Raw genomic sequence first — 16,571 nt, 5'->3', positions numbered from 1 at the left:
ATGTATTTATTATCTTATTGGAATAAAACACAAACCAGAAGAATTTAATGACAGCTTTATAATTTATGCTATCATCTTGTCTTTTTTCTTATGTAAAGGCACTGCTTTCTTTTGTCTCAGTGACAAGAGAAGAGTTGGTTGGTAGGTAATAAACTTTTATGTGTAAAAAAAACAAAATTAACCATTCATATCAGGCCTTCAGACATTTCTTTGTCTCATTTTTTGCATTTTATTCACTCATAAAATCTGTCATTTCTAAATATAATAGGAGACATAATTTTTTTTTTCTTACGTAATCACAATAGGCTTCAGTTTTGCATTTTAAATAGGAGCAAACCTATTCAGTGAAGTAAAATGAAAATAAAAAGTGAAAAAGACTTAAAAGAGCAGCTTTCAATTTTATTTGAAAGAAACGCTTTGTTTGTTGCCTTGAACTATTTTCCTTTACAGAAGGAAAATAAGAAAAGCTGATGAGGCAGATCCATTCATTTATTAAACTGACATTCAGTCTGTACTGTTCCTCCAGGGCTTGTAGCAATGTTTACTTTGGTTTATGATCAAATGGCTTGTCAGCATAATAGAATAGCTCATCAATAATGTTCCTATATTTGCATCTTACTTTCCTGCTATCTACATACTGTCCCTCCTGCCGTATATAATAGGAGTCTACCTATTTTAGTTTGGTTTGCAGAATGTATGTTTTTAAGTTCAGAGCAACATATCATAACACAATGACCACTGCACTGACTAATGGTGTGAATATTGATTATTATTACGGTACTTTGTTACATTGCCTGTTAGTGTGTAGGAGATAGCTAGTAAGTGAACCTTGTGTTATCAGAGTTGATGAGTTTGAAGCAGGAAAATGAGCCAGGAAATGGCTGTACGAGAGTTCAACAAGGGAGAAAGTATGATTGTTAAATGCCTGGGTCAAAGCATCTCTGAAACTCCAGTTCTTGCAGAGGCTTTTATGTTATAGAGTGGTTAGTGTCTATCAAAAGTTTAAGTTAGTCGGTTTGAGAGTAGGGGATGCAGAGGATAAGACTAAATGGAGACAGATGAATTGCTGTGGCGACCCCTGGAGGGAAAAGCCAAAAGAGAAGAAGAACCGCCTATCAAAAGTACACCAACAGAAGAATGATGGCGAACCAGTGACAGGATAATGTGTGGCCAAGGCTCAGATTCAACTGGAGACCACAGGTTGGCCCACTTGGTTGGAAAATATAAGCTATTTGGAAAGGTTTATTACATCTGGCATAAATGGTACTCAAGAACCTATCTTGATGAATTAAAACAATTTTGCAAAGAATACTCAAAATTCCCCCACAATGATGTCAATTATCATAAAAAGGTTTGTGGGAAACCTTCCTGACACAATCAGTCATTTCATTTAATGACAGCTTTATAATGTATGCTATTATCTTGTCTTATTTTTTATGTAAAGGCACTGCTTTTACATAAGCAAAAAAATACATATTTGTTTTAAATAAAAAATATATATTTTTATTAGGACCCCTAATAAAAACATATTCTGGAGCTCTGCATTTTGTTTTATTTAATCAGGTTACTTTTTTCACTTCACCATTTGCTGATTATCCTAAACACTTATGTGTGACAAAAGAACAGAAACACAAACAAACTACAAGAGGACAGATGTCCTAAATGTTGAGAAGTTGACATTCTGCATCCATTCACTTTGTGTTTTGATGCTGTGAAATATCTTAAACTTGTAAAAGATTTCCTGCAATGGAAAGAGTCTTTTTTTTTTTGGCTGTTTGGCAAAACATAAGATGGCCTAATGCTTAAAATGTTAAACTTCTGCAGTGGGTGTGAAATTGTGAAAGCACGATGCTGTGTGGGCTGCAGATATGATGCTTGGCCTCCTCTCATGCACCTAGTGGCTGCTGACTGACTGACTTAAAGTAAGACGATAATCTGAGAGATTTATCACACGTTGGATTGGAAATGATATGTTAAGAGACCTATGAGGGGCTTGGCCAGCAGTCGTAAATTTTGATTGTTGCATAAAACCACAAACATATTTGTGGAGCTCAATTTCAGGTCTTGAAATTAGTTGTAAAACACGACAGAATAGACCATGAATCATTCCATGAATTGGGGGTGGAGGGCTATTTTCAAGTTCTTCACTCTAATTTGAGAGCTGGCTTGGACTCTGAACTGCAATGTTAGTATTGAAGTACTACTTTAACAAAACATGTTGAGTGAATTATGCCCTGCGACAGACTGGCGACCTGTCCAGGGTGTACCCCGCCTCCCGCCTGGAACGTAGCTGGAGATGGGCACCAGCAACCCTCCCGACCCCATTAGGGACAAGGGCGAACAGACAATGGATGGATGGATGGATGTTGAGTGAATTACAGATCACCTAAGATGTTCTTGTGTTCAGTGTATTTACATAAGCTTTTCCAATCATTTCAATGGCCATGTGTGAATAAAACCACATACCTAGACATTTCTACAAACATTTGTCCAAGGATGGGGTCCTCAGAGGAGCTCCCAGAATTCCACCATGGTACCAAGGAAAGGTTGCTACAAATGTGCATCTAGTCCAGTTTTTAAATTATTATGTAAAGTTAGCCTACCTGTGTTTACTCAATACAGTCCAGTACAGAACGGATGCAAAGCAATCGTGTCATCAACCCAGCATGCATTGCACAGGTGAGAAAATGGTGACCACCCGGGGTGAAAAATATAACTAAAGATATACCATTTGTAAAGTAACTGAGTTTTGACATATCACAAACAGCAATTTTTTTAGTTCTTGGGAAAATTACAACATGTTTAGGCCAACATGTTCAATTAATTGTGGATCCCTTTGAAATGGTGGTCTGTTGAAAGGACCAGGCTTCTTGTAATTGTTCTAATTTTATATTCTGTGATACCATTTTTGATCCAGTTAGTTAAAACTGTCTAATGGAGGTTCTAATAGATGCAGTGGCATTTCGAGTGATTAAATAATCCAGTAGTTTTAAGGAGTGATTGAGCTTTTGTGTTTTTTTACCTCAATCACTTAAAAGCTTTAGACAAATGTCTAAAGTGGTCTTACTGATTATGTTAAGTATGCCAAATGTATTTGGTGTTTCCTGTATGTTCAGACATAACATAAACTGGTAAAATTGAGAAAAAGAAATGCATGAAATATACCTAAATGACATTTCACATATGTATCTTTTAATTAACACATACAGTTGTCGGGAAGAGTTGTCTGATTTTTATTTCATTTATATACAGATGGATGTGTTTTAAATAATTTTTGAGTTCCACATGTTAAAAAGATTTTTAATTGCTAAACGCTGTTTCATTATTATGAACTCTAAGCGGCATCTTTTCAGTTTCCAGCCCAATCTGTACCTATCACTTGAGTTTTCTATTTATATTCTAAAATATATTTTTTAAATAATATGTCAGCTGAACTCAGTGTGATCATTTGTCTTTACCACAGGCCAAAGCCTAAGAACCTTTTGTAAATAAACACCTGGCTAGTAAATTGTTGGGTAATTAATGTTACATCTGCTGTCATTTTTCATGCTGTTGTACTGGCCTTTGGATGGTAATTACTTTGGCCTACGTAAGGATTCACTGCACACACAGCCACTGGAAAGATTTGAGAAATTACCTAATTAATGTGGTTATACTGTATATTTGATTATAGAATAAGCGCATAATAATTAATAGACAGTGTGCTTTGTGGGTAGAGAAGACCTTCAAGGAAAGTTTGAAATCCCACTTTTGGTTTATGATGCTTAGGATTCAGTTTTCACTTTCATGTTTCTCAAAAGAGATTTAGAAAGCTTTCTTGTAAATTAAGCTCACAACACTATTACAGTTATGCAAGCTATAGGAAGTTTCAGGAACATGTCTGCATTTGAACCTTCTTTTAAATTTATGTGTAAATATAAATATTCATTAGGTTTCATAAATCTAATCTAATCTAAAAAGTATCTAATGTGATTTCATAAATGAGCTTGTGACACCTTTCAGTTTAAAAACAATGCAATGGTGTCTTTACTGTGCTACCTAGCTCATGACGGTGCATGATGTTACAATCTCAAAAGGTACAATCCTAGAACGCCTCCAGTTCCATTTAGGCCAGAGCTTTAACGAAAATACACAAAAACCAAAGTATCTGCAAAATTAATGCCAGGCTTTAGGCGAAGTAAACAAAGAGGTGGAGGATGCCCATTTGTTTATCTTTTATAGAAATGTGTAAAAAAACAATGAGCAGTCTTTGACAAAATGTCTAATTCTAACCATTTGTCGAATTTTATACCTACTTTTACAACTGGTTGTTATGTAGTATTTACAAGGAGGAAGTCATTCATGATAACTTTGATTTGATAAAGGGTCATAATCCCACCACATTTTATATGAATCTGAAATGCTATCAGAACCACAACCATCTAACTAATTAAACAGAAATACTTACCTACCAGGTCCAGCAGAAGTGAACCAGTAAGTTGTATTCAGAAAAATGGGCACGAAATAGGCGTGGATTGGACAATGTGTGGATATAAGAGTAGTAGCAAAGATGTGAAATAAATGGTGGCCGAGAAAAAAACAAACTAGCATATCAAAAATAAAACCAGTCTACAAAAAACATTGTTATCAATAAATTCTTGCTTCATTATTTAAAATGTATTAGTCTTATCCTTATAAGACCAATAAATTATGCTATTTGTTTAAATAAAGTTGATAGTTCTACTTTGGGATTTAATTGTTATAAGGGGTTGACTGTTGACTGCACTATGAAAGAGACTTAATGCTCGACTTTCTTTCTACATTCAATTGCATAACATTTTAACTTCGCAATAAAGTGTTAAAAAATTAACACAAGCAGAATTAAAAAAATTCCAAAGCTAGTTTTTTTGGTTGCACAATTAAAAAAGAAGTTGTGAAAAACACTGTAGCAGGAAAAAATGACTGCCACTATTTCTGTATACAGTGCTCAAACTATTTTAATTTTTGTTCGTTCGTGCTTTTATTTTGAAAGTCCGCATTTACAGAACACTTTAGTACTGCGTGACGCTCAGTTAGTTTGGTTAATCACCTGACCTGGTTGAGGAAGTTTCGACCTAGTTCTCTGTACTATTCAATCTATTAAATCTAACAACACTCGTGGAAAGAACTGTTCGTCATTTTGATAACCTGAACCGTCTTCAAGTCATGGCTTTAATCTATGTAGTTGTGATGCTTTTAGCTGCTTTGCACGACAGCGGTGAGTACAGAGTGTCGGACGCCTTCGACGTCCCTAGTTAATCAGGCTCAGATTGTATGGGTCCCCAGGAAACTTGCTAACAAAACACAAATCCCACCCTGTTACTCAGCTCCTAGAAATACATGCAGTTCATTAAGTGGTGCCCCATTGAGACATGAAGTCTTATTTCAATAAATATTTCCTTGTGGGTAGATGTATGGAGAGACAATAATGCCACAATAAAAACAATTGCATTGATATTTTCTTCATACCTAAAATTTCAAATGCATTTAATGAGTCAGAAAGTAGATGTGTTCAGAATTTTTAAACATATAAATAATTTGATAATCTGTACTGTTGTTCTTTTAATTATCTTATGTTATTTTATGGTTGCTTGCTTTAGTGCACCTTAACTATGATGAATTACGTCATGAATTACAGCATGCTGCCACAAGAAATAATGAAACAATTATGCTCTTTTTATTGTTAATTTTTTTTTAACTGTATGTTTAATCAATTATCTATTTGTTTACCTTTTCTAAAATTGATTTTATCTATTTTTATTTATTTACTTTTTTTTCTTATTATCTTTGTCTTTGATAAGATGGGACCTTGCGCTTTGCTTCTTATTATGGAGACCACATGGTGCTGCAGAAGGCCCCACAGAAAGCTGTCCTGTGGGGGTACGGCCGTGAGAGGAAGCAGGTCACGGTCTACCTGACCAGTTCTACAGTTCTACAGAAAGTCTTATCAGCCCCTGTGACAAACGGTAAATCCGGCACCTTTGTTTCTTGTTTTGTGTTCTTCAGAACACAGGAAAAGTTTATTTTTAATATATCTGTGGGGTGCAGGCTACAGACTGAGGTCATTCCTCAATTACGCCAATTATCAGACGTGAGGGAGGGATTTTCACCGTTTCCCTAATCAGAGTTAAATGAAGCGATGAAATGATTTTGCGAACAACACAGGCAGCAGCCAACCTGAAATTATGATTATTAATTAGGTGGAATTACCAATGTTTTCATGAATGCTTCTTTACTGAAGTGCCACTTTTAAAACCTCACCATGGCATATCAGAACTAATCAAGCTTAATTATGTTAGACACACTTATGTATGTGATGGTATTATTTACACTTTCAATTAAGACAATCACCTGGAACTCAAAACCAAAGCTTGTGTTTAGGAAACAGTCTATGAAACATAATTTTCTGCTCTATAACTGGGTCTGTCTTATGTTATGACTGCTGGCATGTATGGATCCATAGGTTTGGAGCTTAGGTCATTTTTTTGAAAACGAATATAGGGTAAATAAAAATTCCTACTTATGTATTTATTAAATATAGGTAGTGTATGTGATTGTCATTTTGCTTCAAGATTGTTATATTTATCATGATTTGACGAGGCTGCTAATAATGGCTGGTATTTACGAATTACTGTGCCTTTTCTACATTCTTTCTACTTCATAGGTAGTTGGACCTTATTTTAATTTCTCCAAAATCAAAGTTATGTTTACAAATTACTTACTGAAACAAATGACCACTTCTTCTTTCACAATTCATTGTGAAAGTTGATATTAACATGAAGTCCACAAAGTGAGTTTTGTTACATATCTTTATTTCAAACACACTTATTCATAACATGTTATGCATATATAGACAATGCTCTATATATGGACCATTGTCCATATGTAGAGGTTTTGTTTTGGAAAGGTTTGGCTTTAAAAGCTCTTTTTTTTTGTCTGAGTTTTAAAATTATTTGCCTTCATAAACAAAAACTGTAAGGCTGTTATGTGTTTTTTGTGCTGCTCACAGATTTGGCCAGGATTTTCCTGCAAAAAATAATTTTAATCTCAATAAAATTATTGTGGTGAAATAAAGAGTAATAATGCTAAAAAGTTTTGATGACATTTCTCCTTTAGGCACACGTCTAAATGCATTTTCTAAAGCAGGGATTTTCAAATGCAGGCCTCGAGGGATGGTGCCCTACATTTTTTCGTTGCGTCTCAGCTTCAACACACCTTAATCAAATAATGAGGTCATTAGCAGGACTCTGGAGAACCTGACTGCATAATGAGGAGATAATAAAACCATTTGATTTAGCTTGCATGTGCACAGCTCAGAACACAAATATCACACATCATTGTAATTCCATAGATGTTTTCTTATCCCCACATTTATCAGTTGCTCTAAATAAAATGATGACAAATGTACCTTGTGATCTTCAACAGTTCTGCAAGTCAGTACTGTAAAGGGACAGAGCAGGTTAACAGCATAGCTCAAACGATGGCCATAACAATCACCTATCATTCATATTGTGAAATGACCAATTTTTCGAACTTCTTTTCTGGTTTTGCAAAGCCTGTAAATTCAGTCAAAATGTGTCATCAGTGCACTGTCAGGGTTTTAACTTTTTTCACAAGCTGCATCGTGTGACAAACTAATTTTACCCACTATTACAAATAATCCAGAATCAAACCCAAAAAAGATTTTGATTTGATTGCATGTATTGATGATTTTTTTTTTCTCCAACAGGCATTTGGCAAGTCACCCTTGAACCCGTTGATGCTGGTGGTCCTTACAGCATATACGCTGCAGCTGAAAATAGCATATGTAGCCTGAAAGATGTGCTGTTTGGAGACATCTGGCTATGTGGAGGCCAGAGCAACATGTTATTCACAATGTCCCAGGTAAAGTATGTGCACCTGGTTGTTTAAAGACACCTGTCTGACTGGATCTGAAAGAAAACATTTAACCCTTTTCTTATTTTGTTATTTCACTTTAATTTTGTGTGTGGCTCCAAATCCAGGCCTCCATTGGTTAATAAATTTGATTTCCATTGATGATTTTTGTGTGATTTTGTTGTCAGCACATTCGACTTTGTACAGAACAAAGTATTCAATGAGAATATTTCTTTCATTCAGATCTAGGATGTGTTATTTGAGTGTTCTCTTTATTTTTTTGAGCAGTGTATATACGTATATATCAGTGCTAGTGCTCACTAAGCAGCAGTTTATGTCCTCAAAGATAACATTGTGGCTTTACCACAGTGAACTCTTAACCATCCAGCCCTAGTTTGCTGCTGGACCAGAAAAGGGAACTGCTTTCATCACGAGTTAAAGGCAGCCTCATTGGTTTACAGCAGCCATATTTAAAACTCTCAAGTGTAGTTATTTTTAACCAGTCAAATTTAAAACTCAAAAGTGGGAGAAACACCACACCAACAAGAAGAAACTCTCAGATTAGGGTCAGAGTAACATAAGCTGATTTTCTCCTATATTCATGCAGTTTGTTTAGAAATGACCCAACACTGAGCTTTAGTAACACAATGTGCCCTTTAAATCCATAAACATTGTTTGCCACTCAGTCCTCTAGCATTGTTTGATTTAGTTTTCATGTCACAAGATAATAAGTTCTTCTCTGTAAGTTTGGTTTAACTCCTGCTGTCCAGTTGCTGATGTAGATGAGTTAAGCTGATCAGGATTGTGAGGTTTTCACAAGTTCAAAAGCACCAATGGTGGTTTCAGACAGCCTTAGTAAAATTAAAGTGAGCATATTCTCTTATCTATTTGCAGAGACACTGGAATACAGTTATATAATGTTACTCAACTGGTTTAAATAGTCTCAAAAGAGGTGAGGATCAAGCAATAAGTGAATGAAATGCTTATAATTATGTAATTGTGTGACTCTGACTTGACCTTTGAGTGGCAGCAAGGCAAACTGGATTTTTACACAACCAGTTTGCCTTGCTGCCTCCTGCACCAGTCTCATTTGAGAGCTGGAACTTCCTTGGGAGAAAATCTCCAAAAGGTCTAGTCTAGACTTCACAATTTACTTGTTTCTTTTTCTTTTTTATTCTCAAATAGATTTTCAACTCATCTGAGGAGCTTGCGCTCTCATCTAAATATCCTCATGTAAGGCCTTTTATGACGGCTTTGAACATGAGTAAAACTGAGCTGATTGATCTCATCCAAGTGGAAATACCCTGGTCTGCTCCCAACAGCAGTAAGATTGTTTCTTTCGATAAACTGTTCAATGTTTTGGTTCTCTGTACTGAGCTATACGAGTGCACAACATACAGTGGCAATGTTTAATGTTTTAATCTAAAATCGGATGTACATGGATGGATTTACTGTGGAGTTTCTCTCATCCCAACAGTATCAGCATTACATCTATACCCTATCAATACTTTATAAAATGTTTCTTAGGAACTTTCACACCAATAACACGCTTTTTGCAACCATCGGCTATTCAGCCAAAGATCAGTATGTATGTAGAAATTTGAGTCTGTGTGTAATTTAGACTGCTGTAAGGATTTTCGAAAAACACAGTAAATTCAAACATGCATCCAGTCCTTGTTAGTTTTATGATCATTCCATGCTAGAGGAGCAGCTCAAACTTGTAATTAATAGTCACAAATAATCCAATATTTATTGTATGTAAACTTCTCACCTGAGCTTTACAATATTTCTGAACTTACAGGTGTGCTGGCAGAGTTCTCTGGGTTGTGCTGGCTCTTTGGGCGTTACATGTATGAGAAGTTGAATTACCCCATAGGACTGGTGGAATCAAGTTGGGGAGGCACACCAGTAGAAGCCTGGTCATCCACAAGAGCGCTGAAACAGTGTGGGCTGGTGCCAAGTGAGGACATGTATGAACTTAAAGAAGACATAATCCAGCAAACTGAAAAGTATGTCTCCATTTTGTTTAAAACCCTTTAAGTCGTTTAAGCCCGGGAGTAAAATTACCATAATAACCCAATATTGGCGGGAAAGCACAACGTCTCCCCTTTCAGAAACCGTTGAAATTTTTCAGATAGCACAAAGTCTCAGAAAGTTGGTGTGTAAAAATGTATCGTCTGCGACACCTTTCGGCCGGTAAGGGTTAATGATCTCTGCTCTCTGCTTGTTCTAATCCCTCAGTTCTATGCTGAAGAGCACCGTTTTGTGGAATGCAATGATCCATCCATTCCTCAATATGACCATCTATGGAGCCATCTGGTACCAAGGTAGCAAAGCCATGACATATGAAAGGTGTTTTGAAAAATTCACACTCCATAAAAATCCATAAAAATGTTTTCTCCTTTTCAGGTGAGGCGAATACAGAGTACCATAAGGACAACTACAACTGCTCATTCCCTACGATGATAAATGACTGGAGGATGGCATTTCACCAAGGCTCGGGGGGGCAGACTGCTCCTGACTTCCCATTTGGATTTGTTCAAGTATGCAGTGCATTTGGCTCTTTAAATCTAAAAAAGAGCCAAACAAGCAGAAGACACAAGGCAATAGTCTTATTTCTACAGTTATTTTGCATCAGGTATATTATTTATTTCATGTACAGCTATCCACAGACAAAGAAGGCGCCACAGATGACGGCTTTCCAGACATTCGCTGGCACCAAACTGCAGACGTGGGATTTGTCCCAAACATTAGGATGAAGAACACCTTTATGGCGGTTTCTTTTGACTTACCAGATAAAACTTCACCGTATGGCACGTAAGGATGCAATTTCTAAAAATGCTGTGCACTTAGAATCTGTTCAGAATTTGAAACTTTTCCTAAATGCACTTGCTTTGGACAGCAGACATCCATGTTGGCAGAAATTTATGCAGCTGTGGTCTTTAGGAGCGTAAATCAGCCAGAGTGTGGTCACAGAAGAACAAAGAAGTGTGAGCTATGCTGTCAAATAATATGACAATATTTCAAGTTTTGAGGAGAAAAATGCAGAAGTTTTTCTCCTCAACTGGAGAGAGATCTGTCCAGTTTTCTTCTATATTTTACTGTATTGACTATCTTTAGTCCTCTTTGCTCATATTCTGTAGCAGTGTTATGGAGAATAATTTTCTATTTCAGAATCCACCCTAGAGACAAACAAGATGTTGCCCACAGACTTACGCTGGGTGCCAGAGCTGTGGCATATGGGGAAAAAGGCATCTCTTTCCAGGGACCTTTCCCCAAAGTAATTGTGCCTAGTGAAAGTACAGTCAACGTCACCTATGACCAGGAGATCTTCGTTACGCCATCTAAAGACATATTTGAGGTGAGGCTCACAGCAGAATGCAGGTGCTACTCTATGCATCAGAATACTATTAAAAGTTATTTCAGCAATTCAATTCAAAAAGTGAAGTTTGCATATCATGGAAATCCTTTACACATAATGTATTTCAAGCATTTATTGAGTGGAAGAAAAAATGTTTGAAAAAGTTCAGAAGCAACAAGGACAACTGCAGCTTCAGCCTGTTCAAACGGAGGTAGATTCTGCCCTTATTCACTCGGTGTGGAGAGCAGCTGGAGTCAGAACGTCAAGTGGTGCCTTTCCTTTAGCATTTTTAAGATGCAGCTCATTGCCCTGCTAATTTTATCAGGGGATGGTATAAGAACTCAAAAGACAAGAATGTCATCATTTGTGCCCTGAATTAATACGTAGCTCCAGACTCTTGCTCAAAGATCCCACAACCCAAAATCCTGTCCATTTTGTGTGTGGCACTTACACAAAGGAATCTGTCCATGTTCTACATTTGGTTCATGGCTATGCATAAATAATGTAAATTAATTGAAAAATGTAGTTTTAGATAGCAGTAAGGGGTCAAAGGTCAGATGACATATCATGGTGACAGTCATGTCTAGACATTAGGGCGTGACATCAAAGAATTTATGAACAGCAACTGGACTTTAAACGGTGAAGGCTAAGAACGACTTAATGAGTTTACCATGGCTTTCTTCTATGTTAATATACCTGGGAGTGAGAGTTTCTTCTGCTTTTATAATATTATTGGGGCAAATTATGACCATTTTCCTGCCGTATATCATTAAGGAGGATGTTGCCTCAAATGCTAAAGTTAATATTTGAAGCGTTGGATTCTATCCGGGACTAAAATATTAGGCGCTTTTTTTCCCCTTCTTCTTTGTCAATCATATAAAGTCATTTTTCTATTTGTGGAAATTAAAACATGGTACTGGGTGCTCAAAACTGGCTTTTCAAAATGTATAATGTATAATTGTTGTATTTCTTGCGTTAAAACACTTCTGAACAAGAGAGAAAAGGTACTAAAGTGACTCTTCCAAAGTTCCATCCATCCATCCATCCATCTTCTTCCGCTTATCCGAGGTCGGGTCGCGGGGGTAGCAGCTTCAGAAGGGAGGCCCAGACTTCCCTCTCCCCAGCCACTTCTTCCAGCTCCTCCGGGGGAATCCCGAGGCGTTCCCAGGCCAGCCGAGAGACATAGTCCCTCCAGCGTGTCCTGGGTCTTCCCCGGGGCCTCCTCCCGGTGGGACGTGCCCGGAACACCTCACCAGGGAGGCGTCCAGGAGGCATCCTGACCAGATGCCCAAGCCACCTCAACTGGCTCCTCTCGATGTGAAGGAGCAGCGGCTCTACTCTGAGTCCCTCCCGGATGACTGAGCTTCTCACCCTATCTCTAAGGGAGAGCCCAGCCACCCTACGGAGAAAACCCATTTCGGCCGCTTGTATCCGCGATCTCGTTCTTTCGGTCATGACCCAAAGCTCATGACCATAGATGAGGGTGGGAACGTAGATCGACCGGTAAATCGAGAGCTTCGCTTTTTGGCTCAGCTCTCTCTTCACCACGACGGACCGGTACAGCGCCCGCTTGACAGCAGACGCTGCGCCAATCCGCCTGTCGATCTCCCGCTCCCTTCTTCCCCCATTCGTGAACAAGATCCCGAGATACTTAAACTCCTCCACTTGGGGCAGGACAACCCCCTGACCCGGAGAGGGCACTCTACCCTTTTCCGGCTCAAGACCATGGCCTCGGATTTGGAGGCACTGATCCCCATCCCGGCCGCTTCACACTCGGCTGCGAACCGATCCAGCGAGAGCTGCAGATCACGATCTGATGAAGCCAAAAGGACCACATCGTCTGCGAAAAGCAGAGATGAGATCCTGAGGCCACCAAATCGGATCCCCTCAACACCTTGGCTGCGCCTAGAAATTCTGTCCATGAAAGTGATGAACAGAATCGGTGACAAAGGGCAGCCCTGGCGGAGTCCAACTCTCACCGGAAACGAGCCCGACTTACTGCCGGCAATGCGGACCAGACTCTGACACCGGTCATACAGGGACCTGACAGCCCGTATCAAAGGGCCCGGTACCCCATACTCCCGGAGAACCCCCCACAGGGCTCCCCAAGGGACACGGTCGAACGCCTTCTCCAAGTCCACAAAACACATGTAGACTGGTTGGGCGAACTCCCATGCACCCTCCAGGACCCTGCTGAGGGTGTAGAGCTGGTCCAGTGTTCCACGACCAGGACGAAAACCACACTGCTCTTCCTGAATCCGAGGTTCGACTATCCGACGGACCCTCCTCTCCAGGACCCCTGAATAGACCTTGCCAGGGAGGCTTAAGAGTGTGACCCCTCTATAATTGGAGCACACCCTCCGGTCCCCCTTTTTGAACAGGGGGACCACCACCCCAGTCTGCCAATCCAGGGGAACTGCCCCCGATGTCCATGCGATATTGCAGAGTCGCGTCAACCAACACAACCCTACAACATCCAGAGCCTTAAGGAACTCCGGGCGGATCTCATCCACCCCCGGGGCCTTGCCACCGAGGAGCTTTTTAACCACCTCGGCGACCTCGCCCCCAGAGATTGGAGAGCCCAACCCAGAGTCCCCAGGCTCCGCTTCCTCAGTGGAAGGCATGTTGGTGGGATTGAGGAGGTCTTCGAAGTACTCTGCCCACCGGCCCACAACGTCCCGAGTAGAGGTCAGCAGCACACCATCCCCACTATAAACAGTGTTGGTGCTGCACCGCTTCCCCCCCCTGAGACGCCGGATGGTGGACCAGAATCGCCTCGAAGCCGTGCGGAAGTCTTTCTCCATGGCCTCTCCAAACTCCTCCCACACCCGAGTTTTTGCCTCAGCAACCGCCCGAGCCGCATGCCGCTTCGCCCGCCGGTACCCATCAGCTGCTTCCGGAGTCCCACAGGCCAAAAAGGCTCGATAGGACTCCTTCTTCAGCCTGACGGCATCCCTCACCGAAGGTGTCCACCAACGGGTTCGAGGGTTGCCGCCGCGACAGGCACCGACAACCTTGCGGCCACAGCTCCGATCGGCCGCCTCGACAATGGAGGCACGGAACACGGTCCACTCAGACTCCATGTCCCCCACCTCCCCCGGGACGTGTTCGAAGTTTTGCCGGAGATGGGAGTTAAAGCTCCGTCTCACAGGGGATTCCGCCAGACGTTCCCAGCAGACCCTCACAACACGTTTGGGCCTGCCAGGTCTGACCGGCTTTCGCCCCCACCACCGGAGCCAACTCACCACCAGGTAGTGGTCAGTGGACAGCTCCGCACCTCTCTTCACCCGAGTGTCCAAGACATACGGCCGCAGATCCGATGAAACGATGACAAAGTCGATCATCGAACTGCGGCCTAGGGTGTCCTGGTGCCAAGTGCACATATGGACACCCTTATGCTTGAACATGGTGTTCGTTATGGACAATCCATGGCGAGCACAGAAGTCCAGCAACAGAACACCGCTCGAGTTCAGGTCGGGTGGGCCGTTCCTCCCAACCACGCCCCTCCAGGTCTCACTGTCGTTGACCACGTGAGCGTTGAAGTCCCCCAGCAGAACAAGGGAGTCCCCAGGAGGAGCACTCTCCAGTACCCCCTCTAAGGACTCCAAAAAGGGTGGGTAATCTGAACTGTCGTTCGGCCCGTAAGCACAAACGACAGTCAGAACCCGTCCCCCCACCCGTAGGCGGAGGGATCCGTCTCTCTCCCTGGGCAACTCCAGAGTGGAAGTATGTCCAGCCCCTCTCAAGGAGACTGGTTCCAGAACATACTTCCAAAGTTCTCCTTGCTATTGAAAGTGAATGTAGAATTTCATTAGAACATCAAGGTCCTAGAGTCCAGAGGAAAAGAAAAGCGGCAAATGATCCAAGTTGTTTGAGATCCAGTGCGAGTTTTCTACAGTCAGTTTAGATTTGGGGAGCCATGTTTTCTATTGGAGTATTTTAGTTGACATAAGTTGACATAGAATGTAATCTTCCTTGAGGAAGATGAAACACTAGATTCAATAATGCAGACGAGCTAAAGTAAGCTTTTAATGCAACCTCAGCAGAAGCACAGGCTGATCGCCTTCACGCCACGTTGTTGCAGCAATTCACGCAAAATTAACTCTGACCTTGTACTATATTGTACATGGATAAACTGCTCAATAGTCTGTTGTGAAAATACTTTTTAAAAAATCTTATGTAATGTACACATACTTTGAAACCAAGCTTTGAGTTTCCATTAGATGTAAACTAAATAAATTCGACAGAAATATACTCTTGAAATTACTGCAGTTTAATAATTATATGCAATTTTTACTTTTAAAATGGTCACTGAAATAACTTACTGAGGTAGCATTTCTTCACCATTTCTCTTAAAGTTCTACATTAACTAACCTTGCATAATGTAAAACAATATTACTACACCTTTAGATGTTAACATTGTATTTGAGTGGAATGACAAAATATATCATGTTATAATTTTTGTTCTTATTTTTAATTAAAGATCTGCTGCTCAGAGAAGAATGCGTCATGTGAACCCGACTCCCTTTGGTCACCAGCTCCCATTATGGTTTGGAATCAGACCACCATCCAGCTGTCTGCTTCTGCATGCCCACCATCTAAAATTGCTGCTCTTAGATATGGATGGAGAGACTGGCCCTGTGAATTTAAAGCATGTCCTGTTTATGGTTCCAGTAAGAATTTACCTGCGCCTCCTTTTATCACCAATCGATATGCAGGCAATCAAATTTGGTAAAGCACCTAAACTAGAAGGTGAGGGAAAAAAAATAAAGGGATTTAAATTGATTTGTTCTCTTTTCTAATTAACAATATCCACTATTTTGATGAATAATAAAATGACTGGTAGAATGAAAATGACTTTAGTCCAATTTTCTCAGGATAAATGGATAATTTAATGGTCATACATGCAAAAGAATGTCTAAACTTTGTTTATGCTGTAATGTGTCACCAGGTGATGCAATAACTCTGATTTCTTGGTGTAATAAGGATTATGTTGTGAAAACCAGTGTTTTAATATTTTACCCATTCTGATTTTATATTTTTATGTCAAATTATTTTTCAGAATCAATTTTCTATAGTTCTCTTTTGTATTCACTACAAATTCTCTCAAAACAAAGTACTGTTAATTTATGGGTGATATTTCTACTGATAAGGTTTAAATATGGAGCTAAAGGATATTGGACAAACTGCAGATGGATGCATACAAATTGTAGATAATGTCCAAGTCTGGGAACATGTTTGTCCATGTTCTGTTTTTTCCAAGTCATCTCCCCCCCCCCATCTATTCATCCAGCCATATTGCAGTCAACATTGTGTG

General features: G+C 40.0%; 1 protein-coding gene across 1 annotated transcript; it reads left to right on the top strand.

The window, feature by feature from the left end:
• Positions 1-5,038: 5,038 nt before the first annotated feature.
• On the top strand, positions 5,039-16,520 carry siae (sialic acid acetylesterase). Its single transcript, XM_027998845.1, has 10 exons — positions 5,039-5,236; positions 5,820-5,984; positions 7,748-7,902; positions 9,079-9,217; positions 9,695-9,902; positions 10,135-10,220; positions 10,303-10,436; positions 10,556-10,710; positions 11,068-11,254; positions 15,738-16,520. Exons 1-10 carry the CDS (start codon positions 5,185-5,187, stop codon positions 15,987-15,989), a joined length of 1,533 nt encoding a protein of 510 aa, XP_027854646.1. The 5' UTR covers positions 5,039-5,184; the 3' UTR covers positions 15,990-16,520.
• Positions 16,521-16,571: the final 51 nt, after the last annotated feature.

This window comes from Xiphophorus couchianus, chromosome 18, assembly GCF_001444195.1.
Source record: "Xiphophorus couchianus chromosome 18, X_couchianus-1.0, whole genome shotgun sequence".
Classification (NCBI taxonomy): Eukaryota; Metazoa; Chordata; class Actinopteri; order Cyprinodontiformes; family Poeciliidae; genus Xiphophorus; species Xiphophorus couchianus.
The sequence above is the reverse complement of the archived record's forward strand: the minus strand, read 5'-3'. Positions and strand labels throughout refer to the sequence as shown.

Bases quoted from the DNA above. Each gene is read 5' to 3' on its own strand.
- siae (XM_027998845.1), top strand. From the start codon at position 5,185: ATGGCTTTAATCTATGTAGTTGTGATGCTTTTAGCTGCTTTGCACGAC. The intron at 5,237-5,819 runs GTGAGTACAGAG...GTCTTTGATAAG, and splicing joins AGCTGCTTTGCACGACAGCG to ATGGGACCTTGCGCTTTGCT. The intron at 7,903-9,078 runs GTAAAGTATGTG...ATTCTCAAATAG, and splicing joins TGTTATTCACAATGTCCCAG to ATTTTCAACTCATCTGAGGA.